This window comes from Rhinolophus ferrumequinum, chromosome 19 (assembly GCF_004115265.2).
Source record: "Rhinolophus ferrumequinum isolate MPI-CBG mRhiFer1 chromosome 19, mRhiFer1_v1.p, whole genome shotgun sequence".
NCBI classification, from domain to species: Eukaryota; Metazoa; Chordata; class Mammalia; order Chiroptera; family Rhinolophidae; genus Rhinolophus; species Rhinolophus ferrumequinum.
In genome coordinates this window covers 30645267-30666424 of record NC_046302.1, presented here as the reverse complement: position 1 = coordinate 30666424, position 21158 = coordinate 30645267, and the positions used below count along the sequence as shown (strand labels likewise).

General features: G+C 36.7%; 1 protein-coding gene across 3 annotated transcripts in view; it reads right to left on the bottom strand.

Annotated features, from left to right (window-relative positions):
• The window catches only part of KIAA1328 (KIAA1328 ortholog), a 259083-nt gene that overhangs the window by 23261 nt on the left and 214664 nt on the right, over positions 1–21158 (bottom strand). For all 3 annotated transcript variants that reach the window (XM_033087803.1, XM_033087804.1, XM_033087805.1), the window contains 2 exons: positions 15473–15654; positions 4892–5000 (listed from right to left, as the gene is read on the bottom strand). In XM_033087803.1, the coding sequence (XP_032943694.1) occupies positions 4892–5000; positions 15473–15654 (291 nt within the window). The remainder of the gene's footprint in view (positions 1–4891; positions 5001–15472; positions 15655–21158) is intronic.

The window sequence follows — 21158 nt, the reverse complement described above, 5'->3', positions numbered from 1 at the left end:
CATATTTATTTTGTTAGCAAGAGATAGATGAATATTTCTACATACAAAGGTGCCCAGCTAAAATCAGATAAGTGATATTAATGTCCTATGGTCAGTATTATTGAACCTCAAAAGCAATAAACTTTATGAGTCAATAAATATTACATTTGCAACATCGTTAACATTCCTTTACTGTCTCTAGCACTTGTTACACATGGTAACTGCAAGTCTACAATACATTATTCATATTTGGGGTGTCACCGAGTGATGGATTGCTGTAGGAGAGGCTGTCCTTTAAATAAATCAACAAATAAAAATGCTAATGTTAACATTTTCAGCCACAACTTTTTCCATCTTGAATGGGGAATGAAAATTTCACATTATCCTGACAGGCAGCAGAGAGAACAATTAACAACCTACACTGTGAATGAGAAAGATGACTTTGCCACGCCTCGTTTTATCACCTGCACAGGGAATGCGATGGGACTCTTCTAGGTGTTAGCGCTGTTCAGAGAACAAAGGAAAACCTGCCTCCCACCAGCACCTGTCCCAGCCTTATCCTCCTCTGCAAGTCTTGAAAATTCTTGGAATCTAGGGTGGACAGGGAAAAATGGGCTTTTATTCTTGTTCTCCTCAGTATTACCCTTAAAGGCTTGTTGCGATAAAGAACAATAGGTTTCTCTCTTGCATTAAGTGTTTGCGTGTAACTGAAAAGCAGTCTATAAAGAATGCCTTTTCTACACTTTGAAATAAAAGTAATTCAAAGACTCTTGCTTCTGATACCTGGAAAGCAAGCGCAGCGCCTCCCTGGTAACTGATCAGCATAGCACTGACCTTTTTTTCCAACTCTGCATTTTGTATAAGAGACCTGTAATACGCCATCGTGCACGTCTTAAGAGTAAAATCTGGTGTGCTACACATCGTTTTATTTAGCCAAGTGCTCATTATTTAAGAAGCTTTTGAGAATCTGTATTTAGCTGATTTGCAGTATTAAAAACTAACAGATACAGAATCTTATTTTTTAAAGGTCCGTAAATATGAGTCTTCACAGCAATTTTAACTGGCCTTGTAAACTTCTATAGTTGATATGGTCCATTCAGAAAAATGTGTGCTGAGGATGTTCTACAAAACACTCACCGGGGAAGCATTTTCGTTTTCTTTTTCATGCTTCTCTCTAAACTGAAATGCAATCATCAGATACACATTAAACTAGTGTTAAAGATCTCATTTTAATCTTCAACATTAGGGAAATTCACTAAGACTGAAAATCCTGGCTCTCTCTCCTCTCTACCTATAACTCCTCCAGAGAAATATCTCAAGGTGAGCAAGGATAGGTCCTCTTAGAGCACAAGCATTCAGACACAACAATAGTGGTCCACGGAAGGAACCCCATCAATATTGCAGAACCACAACTCACTGTGGGTCTTTGGCAGAATGACAACAGCAGTGGCATTAAAAATAAAAGAAAGGAATAATAAACAAAAATGGTAAACTAGTTAAATTTCCTTTTGATGGTGGGTGGCCTCCAAAATAGGGAGGTTGTCACTGTCAACTATTTTAGTATTTAAGATGATGGGTTTCGGAGTCTGAAACGCTGGCTTACCTCTTATTGGTTTACCTCTTATTAGCTATGTGACCTTAGGCAAGTGACGTAGTGTCTGTGAGCCTTAGTTTCCTAGTTTTTAAATGTGGATGATAGTAGTACCACCTTCTCAGGCTGTGCTGAAGATTAAATCAGGTAATGTACACAAAGGGCTGGGAACACAGGAGATGCTTACTGGATGACAGCCATTACTACCTTCTGTGTTAAGAGTCACTTCCCAAAAGTTCTTTAAAATTAAAATTGTCTTAAAATCTAGATTCATCTGATAAGATACTATCGTGTTTCCCTGAAAATAAGACTGGGTCTTATATTAAGTTTTGCTCCAAAAGATGCATTAGGGCTTATATTCAGGGGATGTTATCCTGAAAAATCATGCTGGGGTTTATTTTCCAGTTAGGTCTTATTTTTGGGGAAACACAGTAGGTATTTAAGTGTTCAAACAATCATATTCTCAAGGAACCATAAACCAAACCCTTTGGTGTTGATATTTGTGTATTCAGCCTTAAATATGTAATATGGGAGTTGGCTTATTAGATATGAGAAATTTTAGTAACATATTTCTTTTCCTGACTCCTAAAAAATCGGATCAAATTATTATCTCTTTATTCAAATTTCTCTGGTATTAACAAATGTTGATAGCCTTTTAACTGTAATACAAAACCCACTATGATTTTCAATATCAATTAATTCAGTTAGTTAAATTTATAGTCCAAATGTATAACCATTCTGTGATAAATTGGGAAAGGCCTGCTGCTAAGCAGATTTTTTGATGAAAGATAGGATCAGCTTTGTGTTTCTATGGACATTCTTGCCAATTATCATTATCAACTAAGGAAGGCCATGTACAAAGATAAGGGCTCCATAAGTTCAACCTGGCCAAATCTAGATGCATCCAAATAAGGGCCCCTCCTCTGACTGAGAGCCATTAAGAGGTGTCAAGATTTTTCCACTACTTATTAAATAAACCTCAAAAAATGCTCCTATAGAAATAAAAGGCATCCAAATTAGAAAGGAGGAAGTATAACTGTCAATGTAGGAAACCCTAAAGACTCCACCCAAAAACTATTAAAACTAATAAATGAATTCAGTACAGTTTCAGGACACAAAATTAATATACAGAAATCAGCTGCATTTCTACACACTAATAATGTGCTATGAGAAAGAGAAATTAAGAAAACAATTCCATTTACAACAGCATAAAAAAATATCTAGGAATAAATTTAACCAAGGAAGTGAAAGACCTGTACTCTGAAAACTAGAAGATATTGATGAAAGAAATTTAAGACAACACAAATAAATGGAAAGACAGACTTTGCTCATGGACTGGAAGAATTAATATTGTTAAAATGAACAAACTACCTGAAACAATCTGCAATCCCTATCAAAATGCCAACGCATTTTTCACAGAACTAGAAACAAGAATCCTAAAATTTGTATAAAATCACAAAAGACCCCAAATAGACAAAATAATCTTGAGAAAGTAGAACAAAGCTGGAGGTATCACGTTCCCTGATTTCAAACCATACTAAAAGCTATAGTAATCAAAACAGTATGGTACTGACATGAAAACAGACACATAGATCAATAGAATAGTATAGGGAGCCCAGCAATAAACCGTCACATATATGGTCAATTAACCTATGACAAAGGAAGCAAAAAACATACAATGGGGAAAAGACAGTTTCTTTAATAAACGGTATTGGGAAAACTAAGCAGCTATACATGGGAAAGAATAAAACTGGACCGCTATCTTACACCATATACAAAAATAAATTCAAAATGGATTAAAGGCTTGAATGTAAGACCTGAAACCATAAAACTCCCAGAAGAAAACACAGGCAATAAACTCTTTGACATTGGTCTTTGAAATATTTTTTTTGGACCAGTCTATTCAGGCAAGGAAAACGAAAGCAAAAATAAACAAATGGGACTACATCAAACTAAAAAGCTTTTACAGAGTGAAGGAAACCATCAACAAAATGAGAAGGCAACCGGAATTGGAGAAGATATTTGCAAATCATACATCCAATAAAGGGTTAATATCCAAAATATGTAAAAAACTTATGCAATATCAGAAAAACAAAGAATCTGATTTAAAAAGTGGGCAGAGACATTTGTCAGAAAAAGACACATATGGCCAACAGGCACATGAAAAGATGCTCAACATCACTAGTCATCAGAGAAATTCAAATCAAAACCACAACGAGGTATATTACCTCATTTCTGTCAGAATGGCTATTACCAAAAGGACAAAAAAAACACTATATTTATAGTCACGGGATGTAAAGTACAGCATAGGGAATTATAGTCAATGGAATTGTAACAGCTATATACAATATCAGAGGGGTAGTAAACTTGGGGGGGGTTTATCACTTTGTGAGGGGTGTAAATGTCTAATCATTATATTGTTTTGTATACCTGAAACTAATAAAAAATAAAGGACAAAAAAACCCAACAAGTGTTGGTGAGGATATGAAGAAAAGGAAACCCTTGCACACTGTTGATGGGAATATATATTGGTGTAGTCATTATAGAAAACAGTATGAGGTTCCTCAAAAAATTAGAAATAGAACTACCATAGGATCCAGCAATTCCACTCCTGGGTATTTATCCGAAGAAAACAAAAACACCGATTTGAAGAGATATATGCATCCCTATGTTTACTGCAGCATTATTTACAATAGCCAAAATATGGAAGCAACCTAAGTGTCCATCGATAGATGAATGGATTAATATATATAACAGAATATTAGCCATAAAAAGAATGAAATCTTGCCATTTACAACAACATGGATGGATCTAAAGGGTATTATGTTAAGTAAAATAAATCAGGCAGAGATAGACTGTATGATTTCTTGTACAGGTGGAATCTAAAAAGCAAAACAAATGAACAAACAAAACAAAACAGAAACAGACTCATAGATACAGGAAATAAACTGATGGTTACCAGTGAGTGGAGAGGTTAGGGGTGCAGGTGAAATAGGTGAAATAGTGAAATAAGGGGATTATTAAGAGGTACAAACTTCCAGTTATATATAAATAAGTCATGGAGATGTAATGTACAGCATATGTAATATAGTCAATAATATTGTATTCACTTTGTATGGTGACAGATGGTAACTAGATTTATTGTGGGGATCATTTCACTATATATATATATATGTATATATATATATATATATTAAAGCACTATGATGTTCAACTGAAATTAATAGGATATTATATGTTAATTATACATCAATAAAAAAATAAAATAAAATAAAAATTCTTATCTGGAGAATGGTGAATCATAGAATCCCTAAAGCTCACCGGGAGGTGTCGTGTTGGAATGACAAAGTGGCTGTGCTTGCAAGCTCCTTTTGGCTTCCTGTTGTTATAGGAGATGTGGACGCATCTTTTCTAACTCCCGTCATTGTCCCTGTATGAACAAGAGGAAATAATTTGGGTATTCAATAAAAGGAAAGGAAAATTCCATTCTGGGTAATATATTGGAGATTATAGGAATCCCTAAGCTTGAAAAGTAAGCAATCCCCCAGCCCCACCAATGAAACAATGACAGATGGAAAACTCAGTAGGTTGTTTTGATTTTGTAAACATCAGAGATCCACAACACCCTGTTTCAAAAAAAAGTACATTTGGGCAACAACAGACTAACTAGCGATTTCGTTTTTAAACCTGATGGGCTGTCAAATTCCTGCTGATTTGGGTTTACTGTGACAATGCCCAAGATGGTAGGTTGCTTTATTTCATTCCCCTTATCATAAGAAAATATAATTCTTCTCTTTGACAAAATAGAAAATTCCTGCACTTTGTACCTCCAAAGCCCCCAAATTAAAATGATCCTACCCCCAAAACTTTTCAAGGTAGGCATGAATCTTGAATGTTTCTTTCAAAGAACTTACATTGTGCTAAATCAAGTGTGTTAGAGATGCTCAACTAACCATTCTAGGGTTGATTTGGCCTCTGTTCCTTTCTAACAAGCAATGTTTAGTTGATAATTTCTTTTCTGGAATGCTAAATAATAAGTTAGCATGGACAGAAATATTTTTGTTTGTTTTCTAATTATTAGTATTTCTAATAATAATTTCCTCCTTCTTCTTAATATTATTTTCCAAACAACACAAAACAGCCCTGTCTTTTTCTTGGAAGACTTTAAGAATCTCATTCATAATTTTCTTCTGGTTCCTGGGAGACTATTGTCCAGGCTGCTTCAAGTAGTGATTTGGGAAGATTCACTCTTTTGAGGAAAGGGTGAATATTCATATAACACTGAGACACCTTTGGCGTGTTGGGAATACCAGACCCTAAAATGCCAAGAATACAGTATACTAACTTTGGGAATGGCACAGTTTAGGTGTGATCAGAGAACATCAGGCCTACAGAAAGCAAGAGTCTGACATCTATAGAGAGTAGCATCAAAACAATCACCATGATCCTTGGTATTCAAAAGCTCAATATTAACTGCTCAATATTAACTATACTCAATATTAACTGCTCTCTATTATGTACAGCTGTAAAAGACTAGCCATCTAAATGCACAATTCAGCCTTCTTTGCACACCCAAACCTGTGGGGCTCTCAACCCAAACCAGTTTATTATCATACCAGACATAAACTCTATCAGTCCATACGTGCATCCAGTCAGTAAATATTAATATTTACCAAGTACCCAATGACGGGCAAGGGCTGGGGCCAGGATTAAGCTCAAGCTTCGTTTAGGGGGAGGGAAAGGAAGGTGGGAGAGTAAGAAAAGAACAATCCTGTGAAGACGCATACATAACCCAAGGCCGCATAACGCAAGGTAATACCAAGCAGATACAGTGTGCTTAGCATGTGCCCGGCACTGTTCGAACACTTTTCAATACACCATACGTTCTTTTTTTTTTTTTTTTAAAAAAAAACACACAACAGTTTCATTGAGGTATAATTTGAATACTGTAAAATTTAACCGTTAAGTGTATAGTTTGATAAATAGTAATAAATCTGTTCAGCTATGAAAACATGGACACACCCAGTTTAAAAAAATTTTGTCATGGTATTTACTTATTTTTACAATCTAGTTTCTAGAATATTTCCTCACTCCAAAAAGTTAACTCGTGCCCATTTGTAGTTAACCCCTTCTTCTTAAGGTCTGCTCCTATCCCCCTCCAGCTCTATCTCTATAGTTTGGCCATTTCTAGTAATTATATTTATTCTTATAAAAACTCTTTGCAGGGGCCGGCCCGGTGGCTCAGGCGGTTAGAGCTCCATGCTCCTAACTCCGAAGGCTGCCGGTTCGATTCCCACATGGGCCAGTGGGCTCTCAACCACAAGGTTGCCAGTTCGATTCCTTGAGTCCCGCAAGGGATGGCGGGCTCCGCCCCCTGCAACTAAGATTGAACACGGCACCTTGAGCTGAGCTGCCGCTGAGCTCCCAGATGGCTCAGTTGGTTGGAGAGCGTCCTCTCAACCACAAGGTTGCTGGTTCGACTCCTGCAAGGGATGGTGGGCTGTGCCCCCTGCAACTAGAAACGGCAACTGGACCTGGAGCTGAGCTGCGCCCTCCACAACTAAGACTGAAAGGACAACAACTTGAAGCTGAGTGGCGCCCTCCACAGCTGAGACTGAAAGGACAACAACTTGACTTGGAAAAAAGGCCTGGAAGTACATACTGTTCCCCAATAAAAGTCCTGTTCCCCTTCCCCAATAAAATCTTTAAAAACAAACAAATAAACAAAAAAACCTCTTTGCGATAGATACTATTTTTTTATATCTAATTTACAGATAAGGAAAATAAGGCATAGGGGACTTATGTGACCTGCCAAGGTCGCAAAGCTAGTAAATGATGGAGCCAGCATCCATGTCCAGACAATCTGATTCCACAGTTTTCACCATTATACTATTAGTTTGGTGCAAAAGTAATTGCAGTTTAAAAGGTTAAAAATAATTGCAAAAACCGTAATTACTTTTGCACCAACCTAATAGCAAAAGCATTACATTAAAAACCTCAAGGCCAAACATTTAGTGTATTCAGGAAATATTATTGAGCATCATTATGTCCTTATACTTTGATGATCACTTTAAAGCACTTTACATGTATTAGCTCATTAATTCTGATAACAGTCTTTAAATTATATTATTGTCCTCATTTTATAGATAAGGAAGTGAAAACTGTGAAAAGGTCAAACAGCATGTCCAATATCACAAGGCTAGTAAGAGCAAGGTTGGGTTTTGAATACAATCAAGGGTTATTTGAATTTGTATCGCAAACTCTTAAACATTGTGCTAGTTGGCCTCAAAAATAAAACAAAGCAGCAACAATGGCAATAAAAAACAAACAAATGGTCTTTGGACAGATTACTCTTGTGCCCGAATTAGAATAGGGTAAAACACAGAGAAGGGAGGCAGGTAAAGTGGTTATTACCACTACATCTGTCTGGGTAGAATCCAGGGGAGGGGAAATTAAAATGGGCAAATAGGAGTAGAAATAACTGAGAGGGATTTGTGGGTGAGGTGAGAGGGAAGAAATGCGTGGTAGAGATACAATAAATATCTTTTGAGTCACCATCACATAAGGCTGGAACATTAGTCTAATTTTTTATGTTTTGATACTTCTGTCAAAGGTTTCGTTCAGACAATCAACTTCTGATGGGAACTACTTAAAGAAATTTTAGCAGAGGGTCCAATGACTTCTAATGGGATCTATGGATGTACTTCAGGAACGTGTGGAATCCCTATGTCTTACGGTAAGTTTATCCCTTTTTCTTAATTCTCTAAGCTCTATTCCTTATTAAGTTTCTAGAAAGCTATATATCAGCTTTTAATTACATTCATTCCTTCTATAAAATTTGATTTAATGTTAGTATACCAACAGTAACAAACAGTTATGCATATTCATAGAACTCCACATCCCTCTATAGTTACATGTACACAAACACACACAAAGACAATATACACATTTTGAAAATAAAAGTCCTAGTAAGATATTATCCCTTAGGCTGATATATTTCACATATAAATGTATATGTTTTTATATGTAAATATATGTGAATATATTTATGTAAAAAAATACACATATTTTTGCATACACAGATGGACCTGAACATAATGTATCATGTCCTATTTACATATAGCTGGGTCTGTGTCTGCCCGTCCATCAATCAATATCTCATGTGACTTCTTAGAGTTCAATGCTTAGGAAAACTGTGTTCTGGGCCCTTTGTTTTGTTTTGCATTTTAAAAAGAGCTGAGCTATATTATACATTCAGTTTCAGTTTAAAGAATAAGTGATAAAGAAAATACCAGTGTGACCCCTTTTCAGATCAAGAAATACAGTACTGGCAGCACTGCCACCTGGAAGCGTCAGCAGTATCCATCCCAAATTCAACCTCTTCTCCCCTTGGAAACCACAGGAGCCAGCCACTGTTCTCATAATGATTCCCTTTCTATTTTTTATAGTTTTACCATTTACACATGCATCCCAAAAATGGGATTTAGTTTTGCTGCTTTCGGACGTTATAAAAATACACTATATATATTCTCTTAAAGATTTCCTTTGTTTAATATTATGCCTGTGAGATTTACTTATGTTGATAATGCATGTAGCTGTAGCTTGTTTTCTTTACTGTATAGCATTCCATGGCATGCATTTATGACTTTTTATCCAGTTATTATTGATGGACATTTGGAGTGTTCCTGGTTTGGGGCTATTAAGAAGAATGCTGCTGTGGCAGAGGATGCTAGTTACCTACTAAAATGCACCCTTTCCTTCTTTATGGGTACACAGCTAGATTTTATTTCCCAGTCTCCCTTGTAATTATGTATAGTCAGGAGGAAAACCAGTGGATGTTATACGTGCCACTTCAGGCCTACCCCTTGACGACCTTCCACAGGTACGTGCTCTTCCATACCCTTCCTCCTCCTTGCTGACCTGCCATGGCGGTGTCAACCAACAGTTTCCTGTAAAGGGTCAGACAGTAAACACACCAGGCTTTGTTGGCCATCCAGCTCCTGTTGCAACTATTCAACCTTGCCGTTGTAGCATGAAAGCAGCCACAGACAATATGTAAAAAATGCGAACGGCTATGCTATTGTAATGCTCAAGGTGATCTTGGAATGCACAAAAAGATGGCAGAGCCATCATTCCTTGGAGTAGAGCTGCTGTCAACCTGAACTCCTATGCTAGACCATTACAGGAGAAAGGAAGAAACTTCTTTGTTCTTTAAATCATTGATTTTTTTTCAGTCCACTTGTCACCATCGTTTAGCCTACCCTAACTGAATATACACAGCTATGAGCATACTTGTAAGTTGATCATTGTATGAGATTCTCTCTAGTATATGTACCTAGGAAGGAATTGCTGGCATACAGGGTATTTGATCTTTATCTTGAATAAATAATGCCAAATTGTTTTTCAAACTTGTTCATGAATTTACTCTCTGACCATTTCAATAGGTGCAGAAAAAAGATTTGATGAAATTCTATGCCCACTACATAAGAACTCTCACAAAATGAGGTGGGAACTTTCATAACCTGATAAATAACTTTTACAAAAAACCTACAGCTAAAATCATACTTAATGGTGAAAGACTATCTGCTTTCTCTAGGAGATCAGGAACGAGCTATTTGTGCTAAGGCACAAAAGTCCACTTTTACCATTTTATTCTTTATTGTAATGAAAATCCTAGGCAGTATAAGGAGATAGGGGAAGAAAAAAGCCATAAAGTTTAGAACGGAAGCAGCTGTTTGGACCGCATTATGTCTCCCCCCACCATATTCATACGTTAAAGATCTAACTCTCGGTACCTCAGAATGTGACTGTACTTGGAGAGAGCTTTTACAGAGGTGACTAAGATGACATGAAGCCGTACGGGTGGGCCCTCATCCACTGACTGGTGTCCTTATAAGAAGAGGGAGAGACACCAGGGATCACGCTCACAGAAAAGGCCTTGTGAGGACACACCGAGAAGACAGCCATCTGCAAGCCAAGGAGAGAGAGAGGCCTCAGGGGAGAACTGCTGGAAAGGAACCGAGGGAACTTTCATGAATAATGGAAATGTACTCTGTCTTAACAGGGTGGTGGTTACATGGATATATAGTATAATTGTCAAAGTTTGTCAAACTGTACACCTAAGTTCTATGAAATTTTATTGTAAATAAATTTAATCTCAATTAGAATAAAAAGAAATGAAAACTCCCACAGTTTTCTTGACTTTCAAGTCAGTGCTATATTTAAAACCCTACTCTACTGACACCTCTTTGACGTTACCAATCAATCACCATAAGGGCTTTGAAGGGACAAGCATATGCATTTCTTAAATCACTAAATCACTGCAGGCACTGAGGTCAAAAGGTTTAACTGACTAGATCCTTTTTGTAGGAAAATTGGGCAAGGACACAGAAAAATCAATACGCATGTTATATTAATTCTTTCAACTATACAATAAGCATCTACCACATATTAAGCAATGTTCTAGGAGATGTGGCTATAACAGTGAACACATGGGGTGCTTATATCCTAGTGGGAGAAGTAGGAAATATAAATTATAAATAAATAAGTTATACAGTATTTTGAGATACTTCTTTCTATTGTAGAGGATGGAAAATGTAGAAGCTCTCATTTAAGTGACAATATTCCATATAGCATAGCAACTTCAACTCTCAACGCTGGTCTCTTGCATTTGAATTCATTTTTTGAGTGGAGTGGGCAGGACAATTTAATTTACATGTCTTGGTTTATTCCTAGCCCTGTACTATGCTTGTCATCTATGTTCTGTTGATAAAGGCATCAACTTTTAATGGATCTTTTAGCTCAAATTTCTGGGAATCAGAAGTATTATCTTGTGGTATCCTTTCCAATAATTAAACATATAATCATACTGATGCTGCTAATAATAAAAAAGACACAAACAGACGCTCCTTAGAGGCAAGGTGGAAATGGCTTCTGTCCCTGGGACACTCTGACTTGTTTATTTCTTTGATCGTGTCACCTACACTAATCTGTCATGGACTTCCAACCAAGAGCACTGACATCACAGCAAGCCCAGGTTCACTTAGAGGAACAACTAGGAGCTTCAGAGATTATTCCTCACTTCAGCTGAGTCTACAGTAATCCTCTTCAAGCAAAAGAAAAATGAGTTTGGGGACCGACCTCTCAGGGAGCCTCAATCAGTGACAGCTGGTGAATATTATACAACCTAAAAACACCCAAAGACAAAATGAAGGGCATGGTCAATACCAGCAGGTAAACCCAAATTACTCTAGCTGCAGCCTCCCTCAAACCCAGTTTTAAGGGGATTCAGAGATCGACGAAAGAGGCGTAAACAGGAGGTAGAGGAGGCAGTTCTAAGTGTGGCAGGGGGCTTTGGGATGCCTTTAGAGCCCTATGTAGGAACGGGCAGTGACGAGCCCTGAGGTCTACCCTTTCAATTCTGGAGCGTGTGTGTTCAGTGGTCTCACAGCATCTGCTAGCCCGTTAGCATAGCAGGAAAATGCCGTCAGCTTGGAGGGCTCCTATGAAAGGGAATCCGTGATTGCTCAGGAAGGGAAGGTTCCAGGCAAGCTGGGAGAGAATAAAAACACCGCTGAGTAGGGAGGGAAAAAGAGAAATGAAGCCTGGGTGTTTCCAGATCTGAGCCTTCGGCTTAAAAGTTCTTGACTCAAGTTTAGATTTTCCTAATGCCTACTTGTTCCACATAGCTCAATAAAAGCAACTAAATTAGAGCATTCCAAGCATTGATGATTGAAAAACAATTTATGTTTGACATGCAATTCTGACAGTACTGTATATATTTTTGCGATCACAAGGTTGTTTCTTGAGACAACAGCATGGTCTTTCTTACATGTTTAATATCTATAAAGTTGACAGAATGGTGACGGGGATAGGAGAGGTAAAGGAGTAAGAGACTGATAATGAAGATTCATGGTCCTATTACTACAGTAAATACCCTACGTAGTACTTGATAATTAAAGGACAACAAAAGAAGCAAAGGATCTAAAACAGAAGAAAAATATATTAGAAAATTCAGACATGCTAAAGAGGGGAAAGCAAGTAAGGAGACACTAAACCAGGCAGTGTAACTGAAGCACTTAGTGCTAGGTCATTGGCCGTAGGATAATCAGGGGTCCAAACTCTCTGCAGCACAACTTGGAAAGTCTATCTGCCATTTAGTTGGGCGCCACAGCAAATGCCCTGCACTGGAATCTGTGTATCCCAGCTCTGCAATGAGCAGAATGACTCAAAGGGGCAACTTCAGCTCTCTCAGTCAGCAGGTATAGCATAATTTTCTTAATGGCTTCATATTAAAATAAAAGAAGAGAAACATACAAGACAGCCTTTCTTATGAATAGGGAAAAAAAAGTTAATTCCTGTGAATATAATACCTTAAAACGAAACTCTTGAAAAGATGAAAGGGTTTTAATTTTTCACTACAATACTACAACCCCCCTCCCCAAAAAAGGGAGGAAAAGGAAAACCTAACAAAAAAAATAAATAAATCAAACCATGAGTGAAAACTGTTCCTGAAAACTTTGCAGAATTGTAACAGCTTTCTCTTGGTTAAATTGATTGGTATAGCAACATTATAAAATGACTATTAGGATTCATTGTGCACAACAGAAAGTGCTGAAATGTCAGCAGACTATACAGCAAAAAGTAATGGGTTCTGAACCCCTGTTAGTCAAAAATGATTTTGTTTCAAATTAGAAATTGATTTTTTTTGGACACAAGCCCTTTCCAGGCTTCCGGCTTCTGTAGCCAGGCGCAGGAGAGATTAACCTCCACCACAGCAAGGGCTGGCCTGATGATACCTTTCTCAAACTGCCTTTTCAATTGCAGTTTTCTAATGTGGCTGTGGTCTTAACCAATAACACAAGTTATTTGTCTCTTTGCTATTACACTATATTTTTCTCATTTTGCTATTTTATTTTAGTGCTGACACACAACGCAAATTTGTTGACAATTTAACAGAAGACCATGTTAAGCCTTGCTGTGTAACCACCACACCGATTTTGACTAGTTCTCCACTCTCCAAAGTGCAACGACTAAAAATAGAGGAAGCCAAAGAAAGGGCTTCCATTTCTGAAGGACTACCTATGGAGAAAGAAAAGATCCTACCTCAAACTAAATCTCCTCAATTTCATAGTTGTTTCTAGTGGCAAAATCTAAAAAGACAAAAGTTGTTCTAAGTTGTCTTAAAGCAATGAAAGTCTCCTGAATATTTGCCTTATGTCAAATGAAATAAATTTTTGCTTGTGTTTCAAATTGTGTAGAGTCTCCCTTCTGAAGTTTGGACTAATTATCATCTCTCAATTATCTGACAGAGGATTAAACAGTTTGTAGATTAATCATAATTAAAACAAAAAAAGCATGACAATGCTGGCACATGAGGAGGAAAGGCAGGACACTGCCCACTTCTCAAACACATAAATGTGAGCGTGGCTAGAGAGAGTGTGAAAATTTGGTTGCTTAATACCAGAGATGGCCATTGAAAAAAGGTAAATAAGAAAGAAATCTGGGTATCTACCCCAAAAATCTTAAAACATTTATCCGTGAAGATACATGTACCCCTTTGTTCATTGCAGCTGTATTCACGATGGCCAAGCCATGGAAACAACCCAAGTGTCCTTCGATAGATGACTGGATAAAGAAGATGTGGTATATACACACAATGGAATATTACTCGGCCATTAGAAAAGATGAAATACTGCCATTTGCAACAACATGGATGGATCTTGAGATTATTATGCTAAGCGAAAAAAGACAGAAAAAGTCAAGAACCCTATGACTTCACTCATATGTAGGATATAAAACTGAAAACAACAAATGAACAAGACAAACAAAGAAATAAAAACTCATAGATATAGACAACAGTTTAGTGGTTACCAGAGGGTCAGGGTGAGTGGTAGAAGAGGGAAAAGGGGGTCAAACATATGGTGATGGGAGGAGAACTGACTCTGGGTGGTGAACATACAGTGTGATATACAGATGATGTATTATAGAAATGTACACTTGAAACCTATATAATTTTACTAACAAATATCACCCCAATAAATTTAATAAAAATAAAACTAACTAAATAAAAATAAATAAACTGATTCCAGAATATAAACAAAAAAGAAGGAAATCAGGGTTAATGGTTGTGAGCAGGAAAGAAAGATGTCTGGGAAAGAAGTGTGAGCAGAGAGGGTTCTGAGACCTCTCTTTGGCCCTTTGTTCCCTATGTATCTCTTCTGTACAATGAAGCTCAGATTTGTTTCATTCTGCTCCAAAATCCTTCCCTTAATAATTCCAAGAGAGATTAAGCCAAAGCCACCCTAGAAACAACCAGGAAACATAATTAAATTTAACTGCTTCACTCAACATTTCACACAGTTATTTATAATTGATTTAAAAAAATATCTACCACATATAAATTAGGAAGAATTACTGGCACTTAAGAGTGCTAGTCAATATACACTTCAGACTAATGAGGTTTTGTTTTAGCCACAATGTAGAATTACCCATGACCTCTCCTCCACCCTCCCCATATTTCCAGTTAATTGAAGATTAACTGTAGTTGTTAGAGTTTACTTTCCCAGCAGAGATTTATGTTCAATTTCTTGTCCTCTTTACTCACTTTGAACATTATTTTGTGTCTATGACCATACTTACTAGTGAATAATTTTTACAGTTTGCTGTTTCCAAGAGAGGAACAAACTGGATAGTTTCTCATGTGCGTGTTCTGAGAGAAATACTGATGTAATTCACTGAGCTAGATGTGCCACCTATGGCCTTGAAGGCACATGTTAACTTGTAACATACTTAACTCTTGCTCTGAACTACAGGAAATCATCTGGAGTTCATGGTTAGCAACAACCAGCAACCACCTGCCCCCAACAGCTTCTCATTTTACTACTATAGATGCAAGCTTACCTCTTTGGGATTCATCTGTATCTTTCTTTTGACATGTCCACAGGGCATCATCTTCTCTATGTGACTGAAACCCAACTGTCTTCTTCTCCCTTTTATTCTCTCCACTGTTAGAGGACTCTTGGTACTTTTTGATGGATGACGATGTTCCGAGGAGCCAGCCATCACATTTTGACTTTAACAAACTGAAAAGGACAAATATGAATGAGCTGCAGACTGCATAGACAGTGTACAGATCACACAAAGGCATAAAATTCAGCATGAGTTGAAATGCAATTCATGGCAGTAAGAATTTTCTTTTTGTTCTTATTTTTTATTGAGGTATAATTTAAATAATTTTTACTGAAGGTCTATTTTGTGTCCTGCCACAATAATTTTGGAGAAGAAATGGTCTTTGTCCTCAAAAAGCCTGCATTTGGAGTTGGCAAAATGAGACTCAGACCCATGAAACTGCTAATAAAGCCACAGGGTATGACTAAGAACCAGAATATCTGTAGAAGTAAAAAGTATGTGAAAACAAGATCTGCATAAGTAAAATGTTGCCAAGTACTAAAAATGAACATTAGGGATTAAAATATCACCCATTTTAAAATGCACTTGTGTTTCTCATTTTCAACCGTTACAGTATTTATTATGTACGGAGTATATAAAGAGTAGTACAATACTGCATGTGTCTTCTACTTGGTCTGTGTTCTCACATAATTTCGTTATAAAGTCAACAAACTACATATGGAATAAAAGGAATTTTAATGAGAACAAACATATGTACATATGTTTTTCTCTCTAACAAACTGTGTTCCCACCTTAGCGCATTTTCTCTTATAACATTTTATTTTTCAGCGAGTAATGTTCTGATGCTCTATATTGCTTATTATTTCCCAGCCTCTTCCTTCTAACTTAAGTTCACCATAGACTCATGACACTTTGGTTTTGTCTTCTCCATGCCCATAAACAATGTGAAAATTAAAGTGAAGAAAAAGAAGACTGTTACTCAAAACGCAAGATTCTATAAAGTAAGATGTTTAAATTCCCCAGAAGCAGAGGTAATCTCCAAACAAGAAAGGGTTGACCGAGTACTACTGGCTCCATTACTAATCCCAGGTGGCCCTGGACCAGAATTCAAATCATGTAAATGCATCAAAGTCACTGGGTTTCTATTTGTATTGATCAGAATTTTTAGTAATGTCAGCTCATATTGTAATTTATTAATAAAACCAAGAGATTAAATGGCTTTATGTTCAAAGTGATATAAAGAAACAAAAACTATTAGGTTGGTGCAAAAGTCATTGTGGTTTAAAAGGTTGAAAGTAATTGCAAAAACCGCAATGACTTTTGCATCAACCTAATATTAGCAGTATTTTATATGGGCATAACACAATGTATTAAATTCATACTCTTAATTTTTTTTTTTTTTACCAGAACCCAGTGATCAATTTCCCATGTGGACCCACTAGTGGATGTGTATCTTTGCTCATATAACTTCTATCCATGGGATAGAAAAATAGAAGAATAAAACTACTACATTGTGAATGTAAGACGAATGTACCTCAACCCAGAAACCTCAAACCCAGGGAAGTCCAACAACTACATCTCGGCTTGTTCTTACAGAAAAGTTAATGTGACCGAGACGACTTGCTTCCCCCAAATTCATTCATTGTCAGCTCAGCTGAGCTCCCAATACTAGCCAATGCTGATCACCCCAATACCGATTGATTCCTGATTCTGTGCTCCATTTTACACAGCTTTTCTGTACCTTTATTCCAAACACCTGCTTAGTAATCTTCTATCTCAAGAGGGACGTGGTTTCTAATTTCCCTAAAATAAAGATGACTATATAAAAATTCCTTTTTTCATCTGTATTTATTTCTATCTCCACCTATTTACTATTCCTCTCAATATCTCAGAAGAAAATCATACCTTTCATTCATACCCTAACACCATTTTGACCCATGCCCTCCGTGACTACAGCCTGTCAGTCATCTGTTTTTCTTATAACTTACAAACTCCTCCTCTTCTTAACTGGATTCTTTCCTAGGATTACAAACCAGATGAGACTTCCCATTAAAAATTAAAACCTGAACCTAAAACCAAAATCTCTTTTCTTAAGTGGGAAAGTATAATAATAGTGTCAGCAAGAGTGTGGAACAAGAGCATTTTAACACACTACAGGAGGAAATGAAAATTGGTATGGCCCTTTTGTGGGTGATTGGTCAATACAAAATAAAAATGCACTTACCCTCCTAATAATTCTACTTTGAAGAAGTTATCCCATAGAATTACATAAACAATAGCATGAGAATATTTGTTTAAGCATGGTCATTGCAGAACTATTTGTAATAGTGAAAAACTGAAGGTGAAAATCATTCAATAGGAGAATAAATAAACTATGATATATCCATCATAAAGAGTACTATTTAGTCATGAAAAAGAATTAGGTACATAATTCTCTATACTATTATGGAGAAACTTCATGACATACTAGTAAGAAAAAAAAGCAATTTGTAATAATAAAATGTATAATGTGCATCATTTTTTAAAGAATAAAAATATAAATTTTTTTTAAAGTTCTGAATAGTTAAAAACCAAACCAAAGAAGTACAAATAGGGTAACTGAGGGAAAGACTTTTATAATTTACTTTATATATTTATGAATGTTTTGATTTTTTTCCCATAGGCATGTACTTTTAGAATTAAAAACCAAAAACTTTCACCATCTCCTTTACATTATCGTCTGCTCTCTCCTTCCCTTCTCTGCCAAACATCTAGAAAGGACTAATTAATTTTAACAGACATACCTACTAAAACTATTTATTAAAGAACAAATCTAGTGGTCTTTTCTCTTTCAACAGTCTTGCTTGTCACCAGATCACTTCTCAGCAATTGACTCCTTTCTTAAACATTTTTCCCTTGGACTTCATAATACATTATCTTGATTGTTTTCCTAGTTGTACGAGGCTCCTACTCAGATTCCTTCACTGGGAACTCTTCTGCTTCCTACCCTCTGAAAGCAAGGCGTTCCTGAAGATTCCGTTCTTGTCCTTTCTCTTCCCTCTTAGCACTTTCTCAGGGATCCCTGTCACACCATTGTATCTTCAATTGTGATTTCTAAGTAGACTTGTCCAGCCCACAGTGCTGTCCAAAACTGCTGACCTGATCAAGTATCTGCTGCAAAGCTGCAAAGGGATGTCTTGTTATACCTCCCAAACCAACTCACGTTAAAGTAATGCATAATCTTTATCTTGAAACTAGTTCTCCCATCTGTTTCCATTCTCATTTAAGGATATCACTGTTCTCCCTGTCGCTCATATGAAAAACTTCAGTTGTCTCAACTTCTGGTTTCCTTAGGAATTGCCAAACCAATCATTCATTTTCATGTTCATCAGCTATGTATTGAGGACATACTCCATGGCAGGATAATATGCTATGGGGCTGGGGCGGGCCAACATGGAAACAAATGTGAGTACTTGGTATGTGCTGGGTGCTGGGTATACTAACAATAGGTATACAAAGAGCTGGTTCCTGTTCTCAAAATGATCTTAATGGTGGAGACACAGATGGAAAGTATACTTCTACTCAGTGCCATTGAAAATATAGTATGATAAACGCTATTATTCAGGGATACATAAGTTGTTATGGGAGCACAAAGGTAGGGCACCAAACTATTTGTATAACTGAAGGGAAATTCCTGAAACATTCAAACTAAATCTTGGCATTTAAGCAGGGGATAAACAAGGAGGGACGGCAGAAGAAAATAGTACTAGCAAATACACCCACTCGTAAAACTCCATCAAATATGTTGGACATATTAAATAGTTTGGTATTATTATAGCATCGTATAGGCAGAAGTGGAAGTGAAGCTGGAGAGACAAGGAAAGGTCAGATCATAAAAGGTTTGGTTTCGCATGTCAAGGGACTTGAACTCTACCTTGTAGGCAAGGCAGAGTCATTGAAGGGCTGCAAGGGGAAAAAAATGACATGATCCAACTTGAATTTATGAAAAATTACTCTGGCATCATTTCGAGAACAGACTGCAAGAAGCTGGCTGCATCAGAAGCCTGCTGAAACAGCTCTGATGAGATGATGGGGTCTGAAACAGAGAAGCAATAGTAGGAATGGAAAGGAAATAGCTTTAAAAAACGTATTTAGGATTTAAAATTGGCAAAACCTGATGAGGGTTTGAATGTGAAAAGTGTGTGTGGGGGAGGATGATTGACAGAATTTTGGGTGGATAATACAAAGAAGCTTTGCCAAGGGTGGGAGAAATTAAACGCAACTTGAGGTGCCTATGAAATATTTGGGAAGGTATTTCAAGAAGGCAATTGGATCAGTAACTGTCACTTTTTGCTAGTTGGTTGACTGACTTTTGAGTGGTGGGGTTGAGAGACCGTTGAGGAAGTATATGCCTCACTTTCAATTTTCTTGGTGAAGGAAAAGGTTAAATCATTCTTATGAGTGAGAGAAATGGGTATTGAGAGAGGTGAAGGTGTCGAGTATGTAATTGAGGGAATTCAAGATAAAAATGACCAAAACAAGGAACAGACTGTCCTGCAATGTTGAAGGTCTAACAATCAGAAATCATAAATTTATATTAGAGTTTAGATGTGAAAGCAGAGAAGGCAGGCTGAGAGCTTGCTCCAGGGTTAGGATTTTACTAGGAGGATGCAGCAGACTGGAAATCAATTCAATGTTCAAGCTCCAACACCCTCCACCAGTACGGTGCCCACCCAGCACGAGGTCTGATATCCTTGCCATGCTGCCCTCCTCTGTGGATCAGGCTCTAATACCCCATGCTCAAATTAATTTTAGGGTATGATGTGAGACAGGGATCAAGGCTAATATTTTTTCATATCTATATCCAGTATATCCAGCATTATTTGTTTAAATGACTTTCTTTTTTTCACAGAATTGCTTGGCACCTGAACATATGAGTGTGTGGGTCTATTTCTGGACCCTCTTTTCTTCCACTGAATCTACTTATCTGTCTTAAGGTTAATAACAACTCGTATTGATTACGTAACTTTAATTTACATACCTAAAATTAAGTTGCATAAGTCTTTTAATTTATTCTTCTTCTAAATTGAAAAGACTGACTTTGCTATTCTAGGCCCTTTACATTTCCATATAAATTTCAGAATGTTTGGCAATTTTTATTACAATATGCTGATATTTTGAATGAAAAGCATTGAATCTGAGCTGAAAAAAATTGGTATCTTTACAATCTTGAGTGTTCCAATCAAAGAACATGGTATGTTGCTTTTTTCATTTATTTAAGTTTCTTAAATTTGTCTCAGCAGTATTTTGTAATTATTAATGTAGAGATTTGGTACACTTTTTGTTAAATTATTCCTAGGTATTTGATGGCTTTAATTGTTGCTGTAAATGCAACTTTTATATTCTAACTTCTGTTTTATATCTATTGCTATTGGATAGCTAATTGCTATATACATAACTGAAATGAATTTTTATACGTTGAACTTGATCTTGAATTCTGTGTGTTAAATTCACTTAATAATTTTAGTAGTTGTTTCTATAGGTTTTTTAGGATATTTCTAAGTAGAGTCATGTTGCTTGAGAATAAAGACAGTTTTAGTTATTTCTTTCCAATATTTTTCATGTCTAATCACACTAGCTAGGACTTCCAATACAATGTTGAATAGAAATGGTAATAGTGGACATCCTTCCCTTGTTC